At 38.2% G+C, this 22,132-nt stretch overlaps 1 protein-coding gene across 1 annotated transcript; it reads right to left on the reverse strand.

Annotated features, from left to right (window-relative positions):
• Window positions 1–3,439: 3,439 nt before the first annotated feature.
• LOC308083430 (uromodulin-like) lies at window positions 3,440–11,207 on the reverse strand (the record flags this gene model as incomplete). Its single annotated transcript, XM_080425745.1, has 8 exons — window positions 3,440–3,499; window positions 4,284–4,365; window positions 4,539–4,698; window positions 4,915–5,157; window positions 7,177–7,325; window positions 8,176–8,372; window positions 9,588–9,729; window positions 11,169–11,207. The coding sequence occupies 8 exons, from the start codon at window positions 11,205–11,207 to the stop codon at window positions 3,480–3,482; spliced, it is 1,032 nt and encodes a 343-aa protein (XP_080281871.1). The 3' UTR covers window positions 3,440–3,479.
• Window positions 11,208–22,132: the final 10,925 nt, after the last annotated feature.

The raw sequence follows: 22,132 nt of genomic DNA on the forward strand, positions 1-22,132 counted from the left end.
ATGTGCATATACGATGGGTTAATGAACTTATTAGCCATTCAGACTGCACACTATACAAAACAAACTTCAGTAAAATAAAACAAAATGACACATTTCAATCAAGCCTTTTAACTATAGACTCACAATTAAATGTGTAGGTCAGTACTGGCAAGAACAGAACTCATTTCAGGTCTAAATTCAATTCAATTCAATTCAATTCAATTCAATTTAACTTTTCTTATTCACATATAAAACACTTTCAGAAACAAGGGCAAAGTACATATTAGTTCCAAATTCTATTCACCCTTTCTGTCGGTTCTTGAACAAGATTTATTTACAAAAAAAATATTTACAGTATTATATTTCCCCCAATTTTGAAATATTCATAAGATTTGCAATTCATTTTACTTACTGTACCTGGCAGTTGACAAACTTATTAATTCATAAACATCTTTCATGAAAATGATATAGGCATTGTTAATTGAGGCTTATAAATGTTGTGTGAAATGTTTGATCAACTGTATTTCGGACATATTTAGGAAGTTATATGGAGCGTTAGTGACCTCTAGAGGATAATAATAAACATAGCAGGCAGAGCACTGGTGTGATAAAACCGTCTTGAGTAGCCAGACAATATTCTACTATCTCTGAATGCTATGTAGATGTATGCTATGTAGATGAATGCTATGTAGATGAATGCTATGTAGATGAATTCTATGTGGATGAATTCTATGTAGATGAATGCTATGTAGATGTATGATGGGAGCATTTGAAAATTGTGGCAGGCAACAGTCTGGCTTGCGAGACTCGATAAAACACAAAGCATGCAGTGGGGTAATAGCTTCCCAGATGTTCTAAGTAAAACTGTAAAAGTAGCTTTACCACAATGTAAGAATACTGAATATATAGCCTAATTCCTATATTCAAAATTGTACTTAGCCTACATAGAGAACAAAATGTTGGCATCAAAATATACTTAAAGTGCCAAATGTGAAAGTACTCGTTATGCAGAATTGTCCATTTCACAATCATATTATTGGATTAGTTATGCATGAATGTGTAATTATTTTGTTTTGTTTGTTTTGTATTACTAATGTCAATGTGCAAAGTAACCAAAGCTGTCAAATAAATGTATCCAAAATGGAAATACTCAAGTAAAGTCAGAGTTCCTCATAATTGTGATTTATACAAGATTATGAGCTTACAATGAGAGCATGACAGTAGGCTAATTGGCAAATGTAGTTGTTTGCCATCCAATCTCCATCAGTGCTCTATTAACACAGTATTTAGTTTTCTTCCTCATGCCTTCAATATTCTTTCCCCTCAAATAACACTGGGTGGTAATCATTTATCGGTGCCAGTTAAATTATGTTTTACACTACCTACTGTATACAATACTACTGTATACTACTGTACCAGTTATCAACCTGTAACACCAGTTATCAACCTGTAACACCAGTTATCATATTATGAACTGTATGTGTAGACATTATTCAGACAGTGAAATTGCTGTAGATGCAGATTCCTCAGTCAATGCAATGTTCCTCCTAGGGTCCCTAATACAAGATTTGTGTTGTTAAAATGTTTCAAAAGTATTCCAAACGTTTTTCATGAAAACTATTTGGGGTCATCCTCTGGGGAACACACTGCAAATGTGCACAGCAAATTCGATGGCAATCCAGCTAGTAGTTGATAGATAGCTAGCATGATATTGTTATAATACATACAACACTAGGGTACATATACATTTTTATACCGGTATAAATGTGTCAAATTGCTTTCTTTATGATATGTACTTTTGATGTAAATGGTAAATGGTGCATTTATATAGCACTTTTATCCAAAGCGCTTTACATATATAGTGCATTACATTCACCCATTCACACACACATTCATACACCGATGGTGGAGGAAACCATGCAAGGCACCAACCTGCTCATCGGGAGCAATCAGGGGTTCAGCGTTTTGCTCAAGGACACTTAGACACTTAGTCCATGAGCCAGAGCCCCAAAATTGAGCAATGATTATCGAAAGAGTGGGCAAAACCAAACCTATATTAAATTGTTCATAGGGTCAATACGAGTAAATAAATATATGATAACCTCTCCACAGGACCAGCTTTTTCATGGTTATCACACATTTTGTAATTTTCCCCATACGTACATGACAGGTGAAAAAATGACAAAATTTAAAAAAGAGTTATCATAATGAAACTTCCTGAGTTGATTACTTACATGAAGACAATGATTTATCGTATTACAAGTTTTCTGAAATTGTATATTTAAATATGCAAATTAGGCATTAGGAAAATATGCCCAAATTTGCATAACTTTCCAGAATCAACATTGGAACATTGGACAAAGCCAGAGTCAACATACTTATTTCATTTTGTTAAGATGTTGGAGTCAAAGGTTTTTAACGAGGGAATATTCATTATCTGGCTCAATTTTGGGGCTCTGGCTCATGGACTAAATGCCTAATTTGCATATTTAAATATACAATTTCAGAAAACTTGTAATACGATAAATCATTGTCTTCATGTAAGTAATCAACTCAGGAAGTTTCATTATGATAACTCTTTTTTAAATGTTGTCATTTTTTCACCTGTCATGTACGTATGGGGAAAATGACAAAATGTGTGATAACCATGAAAAAGCTGCTCCTGTGGAGAGGTTATCATATATTTATTTACTCGTATTGACCCTATGAACAATTTAATATAGGTTTGGTTTTGCCCACTCTTTCGATAATGAAATCTTGTCTGGCTCATGGACTAACTAACTCTGGGGGAGCCCAGGATCGAACTGAGAATCTCACGGTTCCCATCCGGCCGCTCTACCGGCCACTCTACCCCATAGCCACTGCCACTCCTATGTCCACCAATCATCACACAACACCTGGACCCCATCATACACACACACACACCCACACCCACACACACACACACACACACACACACACCTCACCAATCAGAGAAGACACAGAACAACACATAGAGACACTCCACATACAAATATAAAATAAATAAGACCTCAAGGTCATAACAGTATAAATGTCACATTTCTTTCTTCATGATAAGACCTTTTGTGGTTAAAGCGCTAATTAAAGACAATGATATTTTGGAGTTGAAGAAACAGGTGCAGATTTTACCACGTATTTTACTTTATTTAATTGTTCAAACAGTGTCCATATGGTTTATTGAATTCACAGTACAAAAACAAATGAATACAGACAAAGTAAAAGTACAAAGAATTTGTGATGTTTAGTATTATGAATCTATTTCACCACATCATTGTGTATTATATGTATTTATTATTGTGTTTATTGATTAGAAACATCTGTAAGAGAAATGCCAGAACATACTCAATAGCAAGGGAATATCAAAGGGAAAATTGCATCAATCATATAAAAACATAATCATCCTTTGTAGACATTATGAATCAAAAGACACCTGAAGTATAGATGGAATATTTTGGAGGCATTTAAAGATGTCCACTGGTTCACACTGTTAGCTTGTCCCCTTCAGTTCCAAAGCAAAAAGAGAAAACACATTTAGTTCAACACTAACGTTACTGACATGTCAGTATTTAAGATCCTTGTATCACATTCCTAAAATAGATTTGTTTTCAATAGACCCCTTATCAGACAACGTCACACTGATAAGAACCAGTATGCGTGCGCAGGCCGGCACCAAAATAACCCCACCACTCATAAGATGCAATGTTAAAGTGGTCACTGCACTCACGTGTAAAAATGCATCCCATCAAACTTTCAGATGCTGTTTTTCTTCCAGTATGGAAGAAGAATGCTTAGGATTTTTACTGTGATCTCTCGCTCTTGAAAAATATAATCCTTGGTTTATGTTGTGTGTAAACGATAATAGCAATTCAAAGCAGTTGTCCCCCAAACCCCACCTCCAGTGGCTGTCATAAGAACGGAAGGAGCGCTCTATGATCATGGCCCCAGAGCCTGCTTGGCTCGCTCAGCTGCAGCCCGTCAAGCCTAATTTATGCTCTGTCGCGCGCAGAGAACACGCCGAAAATAGCAGACTTCCAAGCTCACAATGGTCGCATCCACGATGCGGTTGTGAGTTTGTATGTCAGCTATTCTCAGCAAACAATACCGTTGCTTATATATGTCTCGCTAGGGCGCGCCTCACTAGCCAACACACAAGAGGAGGTTGAATGAACTGAAACCAGTGCTCCCCAAAACAACAGGTTTGGGGATCTGTTGGGAATTGATTACATGAAACCCCTGTGGGTCCAGTCACAAAGTTTGTAAACAAATAATTGGTCTATACTCACAGGTGATTGGCCCGATGGTGATGGGTTTGAAGGGTGCAGGACCAGGTGTGGAAATGGAGCGAACATGCCTCCCTGAGCAAACCTGTGAATGGTGAAGGAATAGCAGTGAGCACACAGTTAAGCGAATAGGAGTCACAACAGATCTTCAAAACACCTACAGTACATTCGCAGCACTTCTGACCATCTGCAGTGCTACTGACTTTACTGTAACTGTCTGGTGGGAAACAGCAGAGTGTGGAAAAGTGTGAAACTTACAGGAGAACATGAGGAGGCTCTCTGGTCACACAGGTGGAGGCTGCAGTGAAGGTAGATATCTCTGTAGTCTCCATGGAACAGGAAGAGCAGGGCAGAGAAACAAGCCTGGAGGGAAGAGCCGCTCTCATCCACTTTCACCTGACGACGGTTGGTAGAACATCTGGAGAAAAGAATGGTCACGTTGTAGGCCCATGATCACTATTTTCATCCCTCATTCTCCATTTATTTGATAAAGACACTGGACTGATAATATTATTCATATTGGTTGTTTAGCACACAAACCCATACCCCGCTCCCACCCAACTTCTACCCAACTCTCTCTTTCATTGTTTAGTGTGACACAAACCATCAGCTGAAGCTGTAGAATGAAACATACTTGTTTTGAATGAGGAAGTGTCTCATGAGGTCATCAGGATTGGAGGAGTGAGTGGCGTAGCAGTCGTCCAGAACGACAGCAAACCTTGGATCTGTTTCCCCTACAGATACTCCTACATACAGGGCAGAGCCCACTGGCAGGGTGACTGGGCCTGCTGGGTAAGGCTCTGTGTAGTTGAAGGTTTGGAACAAGGACATGGAGACGTTGGTCGGTGAACCCACACCTATCATGGCACCTTCAAGCCTGTTAAGAAAACAATTAAAGGTTCAAACAACATCTGTCTAACAGTTGAAATGTATTGAAATGTATTGAAATGTATTGAAATGTATTGAAATGTATTGAAATGTATTGAACATTTTCTGGCACAGGATACAATCCTCTACGCCAGACTCAACACAATATAAATATTTCTTTTCAAATTGCGACATTCACAATTCACAATGTACTACCCTTCAACCCACCAACCCACCCCACCCCACCCCACCCCACAACCCACATACAATCCCCCACTATACATACGGTACACGCATAATTTCATTTTTACATTAACATTTTTCAAATCTGTTGGTTAACCAGTCTATCAAGTTACAAGCCAGCCCTATAATTGAACAGAAAGTCTTTTGATGACCAGAATGTGTCAAGTCTGTTCTTGAAGGTATTGACTGAAGGAGCCTGGACCACTTCCTCTGGAAGTTTGTTCCATGCTCTTACAGCTCAAAGTTCTAGAAATGATTTCTCTTTTCAGAGTTACAGTTTAGTGGTAGCAATTTTAGGGAATTCCCTCTCAACTCGTACCTATTGTCCCAAAAGCGGACAACAGGCTCGGCTGTGAAGTCATATATCTGCTGAACAAGTTTATAGACCTCAATCATATCTCCTCTGTGTCTCCTATATACTAACGTTGGTAACTGTAAATGTCTTAACCTTCCTTCATATGACATTTCTTTCAGACCTGGAATTAATTTAGTAGCCCTTCTCTGAACCTTCTCAAATTTCTCGATATATTTGATTTTGTAAGGACACCAGACTGAGCTTGCAAATTCAAGATGAGACCTCACCAAGGATTTGTATAATGGTATAAATAATTCTTTGCGTATATTTAAAAAAGTTCTTCTGATTATCGCCAACATGGAATTTGCTTTTTTTTAACTTTTTCAGAGATGTGCGTTTGAGATTCTAATGAATTGTCAACGACAACTCCTATGTCCTTTTCTTCCTCTATTTGATGAATCACCAAATCTCCAACTGTATAGTTGGCCAAGTTGGCACTTGTTTTCCCAATGTGTAATTGTTTGCATTTGTCTGGATTTAATTTCAATAGCCACCTATCACACCAATTGCTAGTACTCTGGAGATCTGCTTGAAGTTGAGCTATGTCAGTGTCCTTATATATATATATATAATATTTTTGTGTCATCCGCAAAAAGGTAGGCATCAGATTGTATCACACTTGGTAAATCATTTATGTAAATAACAAAAAGCACAGGGCCTAATACGGATCCCTGTGGGACTCCAGAGGTCACTGCCTTCCAATCTGAAGTGGCTCCATTAACCACCACCTGCTGTTTCCTGTTACTAAGAAAATCTTGTATCCAACTGATAACTCTGTCATCTATGCAGTAGGACCTTAATTTTGATATTAATCTCTTATGGGGAACTTTATCAAAAGCTTTTTGGAAGTCCATATAAGTGCAATCAACTGACTCTCCTCTATCTAAAGCTGCTGACCAAGCCTGTTAAGAAAACAATTAAAGGTTCAAACAACATCTGTCTAACAGTTGAAATGTATTGAAATGTATTGAAAATTGTCTGGCACAGGATACAATCCTCTAAGCCAGACTGAGTGTTTTGCTCAGGGACACTTCAACACATGGCTACGGTTAGGAATTGAATCTGGGACCTTGTACTTCCTAGGCAGGCTCTCTATACCCATTCAGGTATGGCCGCCCGTAATAAACTAGTTTCTTCTTGTATAGTAGCAGCTAGAGGCCATTACGACAATGATAAACTAATACAGAATGGACATCTAAAACACACTTCAACACTTTTGTTTGATGTTAGACAATTCTGCACATTTTGGTGTGTGTGTGTGTGTGTGTGTGTGTGTGTGTGTGTGTGTGTGTGTGTGTGTGTGTGTGTGTGTGTGTGTGTGTGTGTGTGTGTGTGTGTGTGTGTGTGTGTGTGTGTGTGTGTGTGTGTGTGTGTGTGTGCGTGCGTGCGTGCGTGTATGTTTCCCAAAGACTTTGAAAATAGGTTACTTACTCAAGGTTTGGTCTGATAGCCACATCTAGGCTGGTCTCTGTGTCCAGAGGATAGACACAGGAGAAGGGAAACCTCTCAGGAAGTGAGAAATCAGGAGGAGATTTGTAGATAAATAAACTGTTGGAGTAGATGGCATGGGTGTTGTTGGTCTGAAAGACAGAAGTTAACTGAATGGTCAGTGAATTATCTAGCCAGCTAGAAACAAGTAACAGTAAGTATATACATCAGAAGTCATGTCATGGCAAACTACCCATTTGATGTTGAAATTATGTCGAATATTTTGGACTAAGGGTGGCGCTAGAGGGAAGTCCACCAACATCAGTGGGGTTTCTCCTGATTTGTCTGCTTATTTTATTATAAGATACTTCTTGTCTACAATGTTCAAATTTAGGCCTAAGGGTGGCGCTAGAGGAAAGGTCATGGGGTCATTCACACAGTACCAATGCTGAAGTGTGTGCTAGTATTTGTATTCTATCAAAAAGCCAGTAGGAGGTGCATGACTCCAATGGCTGCAAACAGAGTTCCAGTTCTATGACATTGCTATCATTACAGCCTTGCTGCAATCAGGACTAAAAACACAATGCATGCATTGTGTTTGACTCCTGTTCATAATCTTTGACCAACCACAACATTTGTTTGGTTTTCAAATATGTAATGTATTAGGGCCAACATAACATACACGTAGTAGGCTTATAGCCACCAACTACAGTATAACTAGACACATAACAAATCACAGGAGAAGAGGACAAGACAACCAGGGACGCAGAGAGCATTTTGCAACCGAAGGGGACGCATGCACTCCGTTTTCCCCTTTTATTTTGGTTAATTCGGTACAAAAAATGTACTCATTTGAAGTGTAGATGTGTGGCGAAAGGAAACGTTCAGAAATGGATAACAAGAACCGTCGACAATAACTTTTTTGTGAGAAAAATATGCTTCACAAACAGCAAAGACAATCATGTAACAACAACAACAACAAGTTATCAGACAAATCCTCACCGTCAATATGTTTCCACAGGTGTCAGCCTGACGTTCCACTTGGTACCACACTGTTCCATCACGCTCTGTGAAAGATGAGCACTGCGGCCTCTGCGGGTCGGCCAGGTGACCAGAGGTTCCATTCAAACCAGAGGATTGCAGGCTGAATAGATTCAGGCCAATTTGGATTTGACTCCGACCACAAATGAGTTCAGGATCTGGAGGGTGATGGATTAAAGAGGAGAAACATACAGTAGGAAGGTAATGGGTAAAAGACATAAAACAGAGCAAGGACCAAACATTCAAGAGCTAAATAAATCCAGTAACAATATTTTTGTCAATATTAGACATGTTCGACATGTAAATCACTTTCCATAAGTGTAATATAAAGTGTAATGTTGTGAAATACTGAAATATGTAAAGGAGGGAAGTCATTTTATAATGCAGAAATACTTATTAATTCATAGCCACAAATACACTACATTTATAGTATAAATTGAAATTTCAAAGAGAAATACTAAAATAAAATGGGAATTAATTATTTTGTTGAACCACAATCAAAAATAAATGTTCATATATATTTGTCATTCAATCATGTTTATGTATTGTATTTAGATTCAAAATGTAATGATTCAAAAATACACAACTAAAATTATGCTAATTATTGTTTTAATTATGCTAATTTTTAATACACATAAAGAAATATATTGTTTTAATATACAGTAAGTAACTAATATAATAATTACACTACATATTTGCCAAATGTATAATTCTAAAGGTCCTTACACACCGGGGCGATTTTTTTCATGCGAATAATACGAATAATAACCTTATAAAGTCAATGCAAGCTTCCACATCAGTTTCGCGAAGCGAAAAAGCGTCTTTTAATTATTCGGAACGAGTCCGAATTTTGCGTATATTCGCATATTCGCCGGTGTGTAACCGCCTTAAGTTATTAAGTATATTAATCTAAAATCTATTAAATGTATACCCTACTGTGTATTACAACTTTATTTTAAATGTTTTATTCTAAGGTATGTGGTACGGTAAAAGTACATTTACAAGTACAGGACTTAATGCAATTAAATAAAACATTTTCACTAGTCCATAGGAACACAGTGGTTCATAATACAGTACATGTTTACCTTCATTGGGTGGTGTGGTCGTTGGTGCTGCAGTTGTTGTTGCTGTACAGTGAAAAACAACAATCAGGCCTTCAATGCTAACAAACCACAATAGCTACAGTATGATGCCAAAAATAGAACTATTTAGCAGATGTCTCTCCCCCATGCTGGAGGACGCAGGACGTAGGAGGCAGAACATTGAGAAATGTTCCCCCCACACACACACACACACTCTGCAAAATAATAACGTAAAATAAACCAACAACAAACACTCCAAAGCCAGACTTTTTGTGGGTTTTTGAAATATACCTATACAGATGTTGTCTTCCAAAGTGTCCATGATTTCATCAAAAGCTCCAAAGTTGGTCACTTGAAACACGTGCTGCAATGGATCGGTAGCAATGATGTCCAACTCTGCTTTTGTACTGGGATTATTAAAAGCAGTTCCAACCTAAGGATACCAAGATTCAGCATACATTATAGGTTATTATTAGTGTATAATTCTAGGGTCATCTCGACATTATACTCTTAGGCCTATAGTACATTCAAAAGATATTTTAATATACTGTAGATATATGAATATATAATTAATCCTCAAGGTTAAGGTGTCTGTATTTTAAATATTGTACAGAAGAGTACAATTATTTTGAGTATTAGTAAGAAACACGCACGCACGCAATTACACACACACACACACACACACACACACACACACACACACACACACACACACACACACACACACACACACACACACACACACACACACACACACTTGCAGTTGTCAAGGCCCTCTGGCTCTGCTAACAGCTTCATCAGTGGACAGTACTCTCTGTTGTATTAGCTACAGGTATGTAAAAGAAACGTACAGTATAATTCATTTATATTTATTTTTCCTTTTTCAAAATGATGAGTGAGTCTGAGAACTTACCCCAATGGCAAATCGAATAATACCCTCCCTTGCAGCTAGGGCAGCAGCATTAGGTAAGTCGCTTCGATCATCGGACGCTCCATCAGTAATGACTATCATGAACTTGTTTACGTTTGGTCTCGATCCTCTATTTCTTACAAAAACATCTTGGCTGTTGGAATAAAAGAGGAAAAAAAACTGTACTTGCAAACTCTTGTCATAAAATGTTCGACATTTGTGGTGTGTTGTCAAGATAAAGGCACTTACACAACATGTCGAATTCCACTAGCTGTATAAGTCAGTCTTCTTAATTGATTAATACTATCAATTTGAGATTCCCAAGATCCTGAGGTGGCGAAATTATCAAAATAATAGTGGACGGTGGGGCTGTCTGAGTATTGGGTAACTGAGAACTGTAAACACACACAAAACACGGAAGTCACTGAATTATACTGTATTCTGCAATTACAGTCAAGCTATTGAAGTGGTTGAGAATAAAGCCGGACAAAAGCCTGTAATCAGTTCTATTTTAAATGTCATCAATCATTCATCCTATCAGTTAAATGATATTCCCATTTTTCCATGTCAAACTGTATTTAGCAGCTGCAGGAAGCAGTGCATTCCATAGAGGCAACATTAAGAAGTGCCTTCCAGAATGGTACCATAGTAGATGCTTAATAGCCTTATCACTCCTATATGTGAACAAAATAATTAAACTAAATAAATGTTGTGAAACTAGATGGGAATAAGCAGTAGTCTGCCAGAAGAGATGATTAACTGGTTAAAAAAGGTAAGTTACAATCAAGATCAAAGTAAACTCTTCGGCATTGACGACACACAGCTAAAGTTCTACTACAATAGATATATGTACAGCTTTACAGTGCTGGACATTTTTTATCTGATTAGCATGTTTTCAGGAGCATAGAAAATGGCCCAGTTTGGAGGAAAACTCTTGACTTTACTATGTATGCTAGACCCACCTTTGTACCTTGTCCCAGGCCCAGCAGTGAGCGAATCATGCTTTTAACAAAAGTCTTCATTTGGATGAATTCACTGGAGGAAACACTGCCTGAGCCATCCAGCAAGAATGCAATGTCTGCTGCTGCACCAGGACACTCTGTTAAAAGATGTAGAAGAAGAAATCATGTATTCTGCTGTTTCTAGGCAACTTTAAAAATAAAAACAACAAAAAATATGTATAAATATAATACAATAAATATTATCACTCAATTCTTAGCCTTATTTTGATCCAGCAATATTTGTGTGGCAAATTATTATTAATTTAATTGAGCTATTCAGCGCTAAAGTATCAAAATGTCCTTCAGTGTAACTGTCCAGTATCATGTTATGATATTGGATAATCAATCAATGGATTATTTGTTAAATTAAAAATGTGGATTTGCATACAAAAACACCTATTTACATAGACAGTAACAGCAATGGTTATGAAACAGGGAAAAAAGTGTTAGTGTCAGGTAGAAAGTCATATTTCATGCAGTGGAGTCATGACAAGCTGCCCTGCATAATATAGGGCCAGTGTTGACGTGCGGCCCCACACTGACCAATATGCATATTTATGTCTATGAGTGTGACGACTGACCTGTTCTACAGGATACTGTAAATCAGTCCCCACAAACTCTACCACAAGATTACAACAAAGACATGGCAAGCTGTTTGTGGTTACATGGAAGGAAGTAAAGACCACTTTTGGCCTGAAAACTTGGCTGTCATACAATCAGTGGTGGAAAGTAACTAAATACATTTACTCAAGTACTGTACCTAAGTAAAATGTTGAGGTACTTTTACTTTGCTTGAGTATTTCCAATTTTCAATACTTTTACTTCTACTCCACAACAGCTCAAAGGCAAATATTGTACTTTTTACTCCACTACAACTATTTGAAAACATTAGATACTAGTAGATTTTAATTATTATACAAAACATGTATTAACCACTTCAGCCCTATTTAAACTTTGGCTATTTGAAAATAGCAGATCTACAAGATCACAATGTGTCGAATGTCGTGATTCGACACATTGTGATCTTGTAGATCTGCTATTTTCAAAAAGATTTGGATCATTTTATACACAATACCTTGTGAACAGGACCTTCTGCATAATGGGTACTTTTACTTTTGGTACTTTAAGTGTATTTTTGATGCCAATACTTTTGTATGTCTACTTAAATTTTGATTACCAGACTTTTTGCTTGTAACAGAGTGTTTCTACATTGCAGTATTGATACTTTAACTTGAAAATGTGTACTTTTTCCACCACTGCATACAATTGAGGCTGTTTCACTGGTTAATTGGCTGGGAAGACAGAGGCCAAGCTCTGGAAAGGACCGACCAAGACATGGCAAGCAGTTTGTGGTCACATGGAATTGATTGATTGAATACTCATAATAAAGATAAATAAAGATAACATTTGACCTCAGGGCTGATTCTAGCTTGTGTAGCACCCATAGGTCAGTGGGTCCCGAAGTAGCGTCCAGGCTACAGGGACTCCCAGGGGGTGGGTAGCGGGGGTTCCCCAACAAAATGTGTTTATATCATCGGTTTAACTACTATTTAACCCTATGTTATAGCCTATGCAAAATAGCCAGATCATGAAAAATCTAGAAAAACATATTTGGGAATAATTTTGAAAAAGTTTATCTTTTAGGAAAATGTTTGAGAATATAAAAAAGGTTATATTAAATATGAAAAGTAAGGATAATCTCTAAAGGTCAAGGTTACTGTCAAGTATTCTGGCTTGGTATAATATGGGTTGAGCTTGTATGTATTGCTTCAATGTGAGAGTTTTTCCTTAATGGGTGGTTAAATATGGCTTATTTGTACTGATAAAGTATACGTACTAGTACAACATATCTTTAAGTAAGTATGCTAATAACTAATATTAATACTTTAAAAATTAAGATTTTCTTTTTTTAGAGAAAAAGTGGTAAATGCCAAATGTCAAGGAACACACTTGAACCATTGACAAAAAAAAAATCTGTTTACGTGGTAGTCATACCAACCAGGACACACACTTAATAGTATAACACACCTGAAAATCACCACTCCTGAAAATCAACACTTAAGTTTTTAGGACCAGAAAAGAGAAAACTTCATTGACTGATGCTTCTCTCTTACCATCAGAGGTGGTGTTAGAGCATTTATAAGTCTCTGCAGGGGTCATATAACACGCGACTTATCAATTGTTGGGAACAAGGAAATACTTCATTGATGGCGGTGACTTGGCATCACAATAATATAATAAACTATGATAACAATAAACTTTATTTTGGTAGCACTTTTTGAAACGAGGTCAGAGGTCAGTGCTGTAGAGAAAACTACTAGACACAGATAAAATAAATGATGGTGCCATAAAAGAGATCCTGGAGAATTGGTTACTTATTGATTTAGATCAAAAGCAGTCCTTAGGGCTAATGGAATTCATATTTTTTTCCCCCCACTACAATACTATGATGTGAAAAATAAAAATATTTTTGATTGATTGAATATTTTATTAGGCAAGAAATGTAAAACAGCACAGTTACATTTAAAATACTTTGTCTAACAGGTCCGTTCATAAAAGTCCTTGCGGACTTGTTTCCAATGAGGGCCTTGGTATTCAATTCATAGGCATATATAGTGGCACCACAGTTCAAATATCATTACAAAATAAACAGCAAAAAAAATAACACTATGTACAACAAAAAAATTAAAAAAGAGGGAAAAAAAAAAATATGTACAAGAAACTTACCACACATAGTGTGTGTGTGTGTGTGTGTGTGTGTGGTATTCTTATCGATCTATTTCACTGTATATTTGCTACAAACTGCTGCGTAGGACAACATTACGTAGGCTACGTAGGCTTCGTCCAGGACGTCTTACGTGCGTGCTGTTTATTTCCCGAAGCTAGTTAGGCAGACAGACACGTAACGGTGTGCTCTTGAGAATTCTACGACGGTGGTGTTTCCCGAAGCCATTTTAGATAGCATGTAACGCACAACCAGCTGCTACTATTGAAGGTAGTGCGTAGCGGGGTTGCTAATGCGCAGCTGCGTGGAAGCTCTTACGCAGCTGCCTAAGCTACGCACGACCTGAAATTGCTTTGGGAAACCCGGCCAATGACTGACCATTGCTGAGCATCTATATGATGTCTGCAGCGTCTTCATGTATAATTAATCAACCTGCTTGCCATTAAGTATAACATGGCTAAAATGGAGTTTGAAGTTAAAATGGGTTTATATAGGAAGGAAAGGCATGTCTGATCAAATTAATATCAAATATCTAAATATTTAAGCAACTTAAAAAAACTACTTGGGGTGCACACGAAAACACACGTAGACCTTAAAATAACCCCAGACATGTTTTAAAGTTAACTTCCCCTTTAAGTAATTAAAGCGCAAATAGTATTGTCATAAGCTTTCATTGTAAAGATTTTGAAATTAATGACTGGTGGAAAAAACTGGTCAGTCTCAAACCCAGAAATAAAGCGACCCCTATAAAGCAGACAAAGTTGAGAGACCTGACACTTCTAATCTTGCTTTATTGCTTTATTACGAACATTGGGCTCAATGCAGCAATAAGTTCCTAATGTTTCCTCTTACATTTCTTCCGAAGTGAATTCCTAAGAGAAGTTGAGTCAGATTCATGAAACGTTCTTAAAAGGCAGAATTGTTCGTAACTATGTTCTTGATGATGATGAATCCCAATCCTCGTAACTTGAAGGGGTGTGCCAGTTCATCCTAATTACCATAGGGAGCCGCCCCACCAATCCCCATATAAGGCATGACTGCATGGCTCTGCCTGCAGTCACACCTGTGTGTGATTGCTGCACACAGAAATCACAGGAAATCACACACAGAAATAAAATTGAGAGAATGAAGTAAAGAATACCTAAACTATGGTGGAACACCAGAATCCAAACATAAAAATAAATTAATTTATATATGTGGAGGTACTTCTGAAGTGAACAGCAAATTATTTTATTTAATTAATGAATGTATTTTATTATTTCTCTCACATTAATCAACATATCACCACTAGACATCAATGTACATTTGCTGAAATTAGCTGTTAAAAATGTTATCCATATTTCATGTTCAGCGTTAGTAGTGGATATAAAACATTTTATTACTGAAAGCTGGTGGGTGGATATGGAGGGTCTTTAAGGTAGCAGCTGCTTGGTATGTAATGGGGTGGAAATAGGGGTGTGGTGGGTGATATGGTGGTGCAAGGAGGGATGTAGGGGGCTATGTGGGGGGGATGGGTATGACGGGTGGGTATAGGGGGGCTTTCAGGTAGGAAGGGGACTGGAAAATGGGGGTGTGGCGAATGTCGGGGATATGGGGGTGGTTGTATGGGGGTTGATGAGGTGGGGTGGGTGGGGGGTTATGGGGTAGGTATGGGGCTTGGGCTTCAACTCAACCGGGTCCGTTTGGGTTAGATTGTAATTTCAGACCCGTCTCAAACATTTTCATGTCAAGGACCCCCAAATTGACATGCATTTGGCTGCAGACCCCCACCTGAAAATATTTTCTGCCAGGGAAAATGTTTCAAGATTTATCAAAATGTCTCGAAAATAGCCGATCTACAAGCTCAAAATGGCCAGTAATGGGACGTGTTGTGAGCTTGTTGATCGGCTATTTTCAAACAAAGTATAAAATAGGGTTAAAGTGATTAAACTGTTCTTCGTTTGCTGTGGACCCCCTGAAACTCCCTGAAGGACCCCTGGGGGTCCCCAGACCACACTTTGAGAACCACTGCTCTAAAGATATGATAAAAATATTATTGTAATTTAAATCCTATATTATACAACTGAAGAATTGAAGAAACTTCGAGAATTAATTATTTTTGCACAAATATGTCACACTTAAGAACTCAAAGGCCAGCCTAAGAGTGCTCATCAGTGTGTGTAGATTCTGTTCTTCCCTGAGAACAGATCACAGCTAAGAAAACATTGGAGTATACCAAAATCTTCTTAAAAACCTCTTAAATGGGTCTAAGAAAAAAAATCCTCTTAAGAAAGTGTGCGTAGATTCTGTTCTTACCTAAGAACAGATCACAGCTAAGAAAACATTGGAGAATACCTAAATCTTCTTAAAAACTTCTTAAGTGGGTTTAAGAAGAAATTTCCTCTTAAGTACCATTGCTGAATGAGGCCCATTATTGTTCTTACATTGTTCATACATTCTTATGTGCCAACTTTCTCTTTAAATGAGAAAGTTGGCGCGTAAGAAAAATGTTCTTTGGAACCTGGTAAGTTTATTGTTTTTATTGTGTTTATTAAATACATTCGCTTAGGTACTCTTACCTAGATACATTTTTCGGAGTATCTGTAATTTATTTGAGTATTAGTTATTAAATAGGGAAATAATATAGCAGATCTACAAGCTCACAATAGGTCGTGATTTGTTCTTTTCTAAATATCAATACAGCAATGCATTGATATTAAAAAAGAAAAAAGTGGTCCTTTAAGTATTTTGAATACTTAAAGGTATAACGTATCTTTGTATAATTGGTATGTCGCCACTCCCCCCCAGGGGTGTCACAGGCTCTTAGAAGGTGAGGGTGATGGACTTTTGGTGGACTCGTGCGAAATTTTGCAGTTTTGGGCGGGTTTTGGGTGAAAATTGTATTTCTGTTTTTGGCAACTTTATTTCGGTTTTAGGGTCAGGTTATTTAATTCTTATTTTTGCCTGATTTTACCGATTTATTATTAAAACATTTAAAATGAATTAAAATATATATATATATTTTTTTGCTAAATGGATTGGGTGGGCCAGCTTTCTATGTAGGTGGGCCACGGCCCACCCAGGCCCACCCCATGGCTGCACCCATGAGGCCCCCCACATACACACGAGCACAAACACGCTCAAACACGCACGTACGCGCGCACGCACGCACGCACGCACCCCTGGGCATCCGTGGACCCCCATGGGTCCTTGGGGGGTCCCCAGTAAAAGTAGTTACCAATCATTTTAACCACTTTATCCATCTATATTCTGCTATTTCAAAAATAGCAGATCTACAAGCTCGCAGCGCTTCACTTTGTGCCATGGTGCGAGCTTGTAGATCGGCTATTTTTGAAGATTTTTGAAAAATATCTCAAATGTTTGGAAAATGTTTGGTGACCTTTAACCACTTAAACCCTTAATACAATTTGACCGTTGGCTCTACTTGCTTTTTCCCCCCTCTACACCAAACATCTTTGCCAAAAATAGCTGATCTACAAGCTTGTAGATCTTTATATATTCAAAGATTTACACAAAATGTTCACGATTTAAAATGAGCTTTGAGCTATGAGCTTGCATAGTCACTATTTTTTAAGCCAAAGCAATGGTTAAAGTGGTTAAATTTAAATGACACAGATGCTTTCCTGGATGTAATGGGTCAAACTGTATGAGGAAGTTGGCACACACAACAAAGAGTTTAGTCTCAAGGGCCACGTCTGCAGGAAGAGCCCAATTTTCCCGATACTTCAAAAATCAAGATTATAATCTTGATTGTCTGGTGTCTGGTGTGTGTCTGGTGTGCCAACTTCCTCATACAGTAGCTGTTTGTTACTTGGCACACAGTAGCTGTTTGTTACTTGGCACAAGTAACAAAGCCGCCGCCACGGGGGAACAGGTGAGAACAAAAGTTTGGAACAGAAGTTGTTTCGCTTCCATAATGGTGTATTTTCTAACTAAATTAATGAGGCTATATGCACTTCCACTGTGGGCTACTGTTGTTCTCGTGTCTTACTATGCAGTCGAGCATCTACAGGTTTCGGTGCATCAGTGACTGAGGGGGGGGGACTGACCATCAGTCAGGGGCCCGACTGATGGCTAGTTTCAATTGAAATGGGGGAAACATATAGCCAGGCGCGCGGGAAGTCCTTAATTTTTTTTTTCTTCTTCCCATCACCAGGGGGGCTGCAGCCCCCATAGCCGCCCCTTCCCGCGCCACTGCATATAGCTGGTGTCTGTGAACATGTGGGAGAGTGGTGATAAACAATCCAATAACAGGAAAAGATGAAAAGAGGGAGAGAGATATGATATTTAATTTGGCAACAAATTGATGGTGTTTTAATGAATAAAACACCATCAATTAGTTATCAATTAGTTACTGTGAGTACATTTGGTTTTGTTAGCATTTTATTCAGTAATAATTTGTATTCTTCTTTTCCCCCATTTTTCGGGCTTGCTTTGTCTTGGGTTTGTTAGGTGTCTCAAACTCAGGGTTAGATTTAGAATGATTATGTTTATTTCCCTTCGTACTGGTGGCACCACGTGATTATTGCCAAATTCCACCCCACCCAAGAGGATATCTCCAACCTCATTCAATCGTTGTGCTGAATATTTAGGGATCTTTAACAACTAGTCCTATTAAGAATCCTGAGTTGCTCTGTGTGTCATTTATGTGATGTCCAAATCTCTTTAATTTATGTAAATATTACGTTCTAAATGAATATGGGGTTCACTTCCATAAATGTGTGTTGCATCCCTTTTTCCCTTAGGGGAAGGGGACCTAACAACCCCAATAATTCAATTAATTCTGGGGTGCACACAAAAGCCTGAGCAGACATGAAAGTTACAAGAATTGTTTTAAAGTGATTCCCTCTACACGACTGTTTCTCAACCAGTGGCTCAGCACCCAAAAGCGGCCAAGGAACATTGGGTCCTGACTAATCAAGAAAGACCAATGTACCCCTGCAGATCAATGTGCTGCTGCTGCTTAGACTGTGTGTGTGCGTGTGTGCGTGCGTGCGTGCGTGCGTGCGTGCGTGCGTGCGTTCATGAATGTATATTGGCTGTCAATGGGTACTCATGCCTGAAATGTGCAAGGTCTCCCCCCAGTAAATGATGTCCTTTTCCAGTGATGGTTGTTATACTCTAATGCAGAGATACATATTTTATTTTCAAATACTTACTGCTGCAACTAATTTGTGGCACGTTCATTTTCAGAATGAGAGAATTTGGGGAAAACTATGCACTTTTTCTGCAACAGTTCTAACTTGCACAGCAGAAAATTAAAATAATGGAGACACCAGCAGCCTATTTCACAGGTTATGATATTTTTCTATTCTCTCCCTTATCAATCTGAATATATTAAATAGGATTTCTTCATTAATTTAAGTGTATAACACATGTTTGTGACATATTATCATATTACCTATAAAGGTTGTAGTAATTTATTCAATTTTGTTATTTTTAATTTGGGTGGCTCTTTCTTTTCTGTCTTTACTTCCCTGAATGAATAACCCAAACCAACATCTCTAGTTCTATGTCCCTCCACTCCTATGTTTTGACCAGTTATGCAGGGTAATATAATGCTGACTTTCACCTTGATTGGTGACTTTGACCTTTGAACTTTTTGACCCAAAGGTTAGTCATCTTTTCGGGGTAACCTACTTATCATTCCCACCAAGTGTCATGAACCCATCAAACATGATCATGACCTTGATCGTGACCTTTGATAACAGAACGATAATGATAATGAATTTTCAAAACAAAGTTCCAAAGTGCTGTACAGAGCAAACTTAAAAACAACAGACATCAAAGCAAAATCTAAAAAATTAGAGCAAGAACAATCACATGTAAAATGGTTAAGAAAAACACTTAGTGTAGAGTTAGGTTTGCAGAAGTGACTTAAACAGAGGCCGGAGTAGAGGGTGTTGCAATAATCAAGGCCTGATGATATGAGAGCATGAATTGCCTTTTTGAGGTCAGGGGCTGACAGGAATAACTAGATTTTTGCAATGTTCCTCAGCTGAAAGTAACAGGATTGGACGACTGTTGTTACCTGTTTATGAAAAGAGAGGTCAGACTCAAAAATCACACCCAGATTACGGGCTGCATGTGTAACATTTGCGGAAAGGGAACCAAGTTGTAAGTGGAGGGAGTGGGTCGAGCTAGGGGGGGCCGAATAAAATTATCTCAGATTTTGACTCTGGAGGAACTGGAGGAAATTCTGGGTCATCCAGTGCTTGATGTCGGAAGGACAAGCCAAAAGGTCTGATTTCCTGTACCAGGTTTTAGTGGAATGTAGAGAGCTGCATGTTATCAGCGAAGCAGAGCAAATTTATGTCATGAGTGCGAATGATGTTACCAACATGTAAATAGAGAACAAAGCAAACATAGGATTGATCCCTGTGGGACCCTGCATGTGAATGATGCCCAAGAGGAGGAGGCCTCTCCAATAACTACGGCAAAGCTCCTGCCCGTGAGGTATGAGCTAATAAACCAGTCCAGTGCCACATCATTGACACCAACCCAGTGCTCTAATCTCTCAATTAAAATTGAGTGGTTCACTGTATCAAAAGCTGAGATCCAGAACGCAAAAGTGTTTGCCAACGTCGTTACTAGTTGTCCAGCGTTAAATAAGACTTGTTTCATACTTTCTTACCTAAATAGCCTCCATGGTTGTGATGTATAATCCCAGTCAATGCTCATTGGACAGTTTATAAATACAAAATAAATCCACGTTCTAGATATGTGTAATCCTTCTTCATTGCCAACTATAATCCATGTTAATTTCTAATGTTAAACAACATTTAATGTTGTTTAACATTATAATTGGCTTTGGAGTTTCCATTGTGCTTTGCAGAGCATACCGGGTAACAACACGACTCTTTTACCATTTTGAACCATTAACCAAAGCGTTACGTTAATCAACAATATTTGATATAACTGGCGTATATAAATGAGTTGTTTCATGATTTGTGTGCGTGGGTATCTCATTTTAAACAAGCTTAGTGCTTTATGAGCCTTCCAGTTTAGTAGACCTTGTATTGTGAATTTGTACTTCCATGTACAGTTGTTCTCATGTCTTACTAAATAAAGTACATCAATCAATCAATCAGTCACATGTCCAAGGATTCGTCAGTGATGTCACATCACTGACGAATCCTTGCTATCTTTAAACCAGCTTTAAACCAACTTCAAACATGGTGTAGCGTCCGTGCTACTTCCATGTTGCATAGCAGTGCCAGTGACATCACTGTCGAATCCTTGGTATCTTTATCCTAGCCTTTCAACGTGTGTGTTGATCAGCGCCGTCAATACGCACTGTAGTCTTTCACGCTCGAGTGCAACACTAAACAGGATTATTATTTCATGTCAAGATTCAAGTACAACTATCAGAAGATGTAACTCAGGTAAAGTAATACGCCACTCTGCAAGTTTAACTAAAGTTTTCCAGTTGTTTCTGATACAGACAGAGCCTTCGGTCAAGAAGATCATTAAGGCTAATACAGACATAATGATTTTTTAATCATCCTATCCTTGTTAATATATCGCCATTTAGGTCAATGATATAACTTTATGTAGTGATATGATAATATAAATAGCAGCCAGTTATTGACTGCGTCACAGCCTGTCTTCTGAGCGACCCTCCTCCCCCCCTCCCTCGCCAGGGTCCACTCGGGTATTAGTGGAACCGTCCATTTCACAGTCGGAGCCCCGAGACCCCCTGCTCGCCGGGTCCACTCGGGTATTAGTGGAACCGTACATTTCACAGTCTGAGCCCCGATACCCGAGACAAACTGAAACGGTTCCGACCCGGACCCGGAGTCACTTCTTGTGAATGGACCCGTGACCGAGCCGGGTCCGGGTCGGAACCCGGGTATTTCGGGTTACATGCTTTACCCGAAGACCTCTAATTAGGGTACATATACATTTTTATCTTGGTATAAATATGTCAAATGTATTTCTTCGTGGTTCGTGGTTAAAGAGCTAACTAAAGACAATTTAAAACAGTTTAATTTTGGAATTGAAGAAACAGGTGCAGATATTAGCATGTATTTTACTAATTGTTCAAACAGTGTCCATATGGTTTATTGAATTCAGATGTAAAAAAAACATACAATGAATACAGAAAAAAGAATATTGATATCAATAAATGATATTATGCCATTATGTCATACGTGGTAACATTATTCATCTATTTCACCACATCATTGTGTATTTTATG

Source organism: Gymnoscopelus braueri (assembly GCF_963280865.1).
Source record: "Gymnoscopelus braueri genome assembly, chromosome: 4".
In the NCBI taxonomy this organism is placed as follows: domain Eukaryota; kingdom Metazoa; phylum Chordata; class Actinopteri; order Myctophiformes; family Myctophidae; genus Gymnoscopelus; species Gymnoscopelus braueri.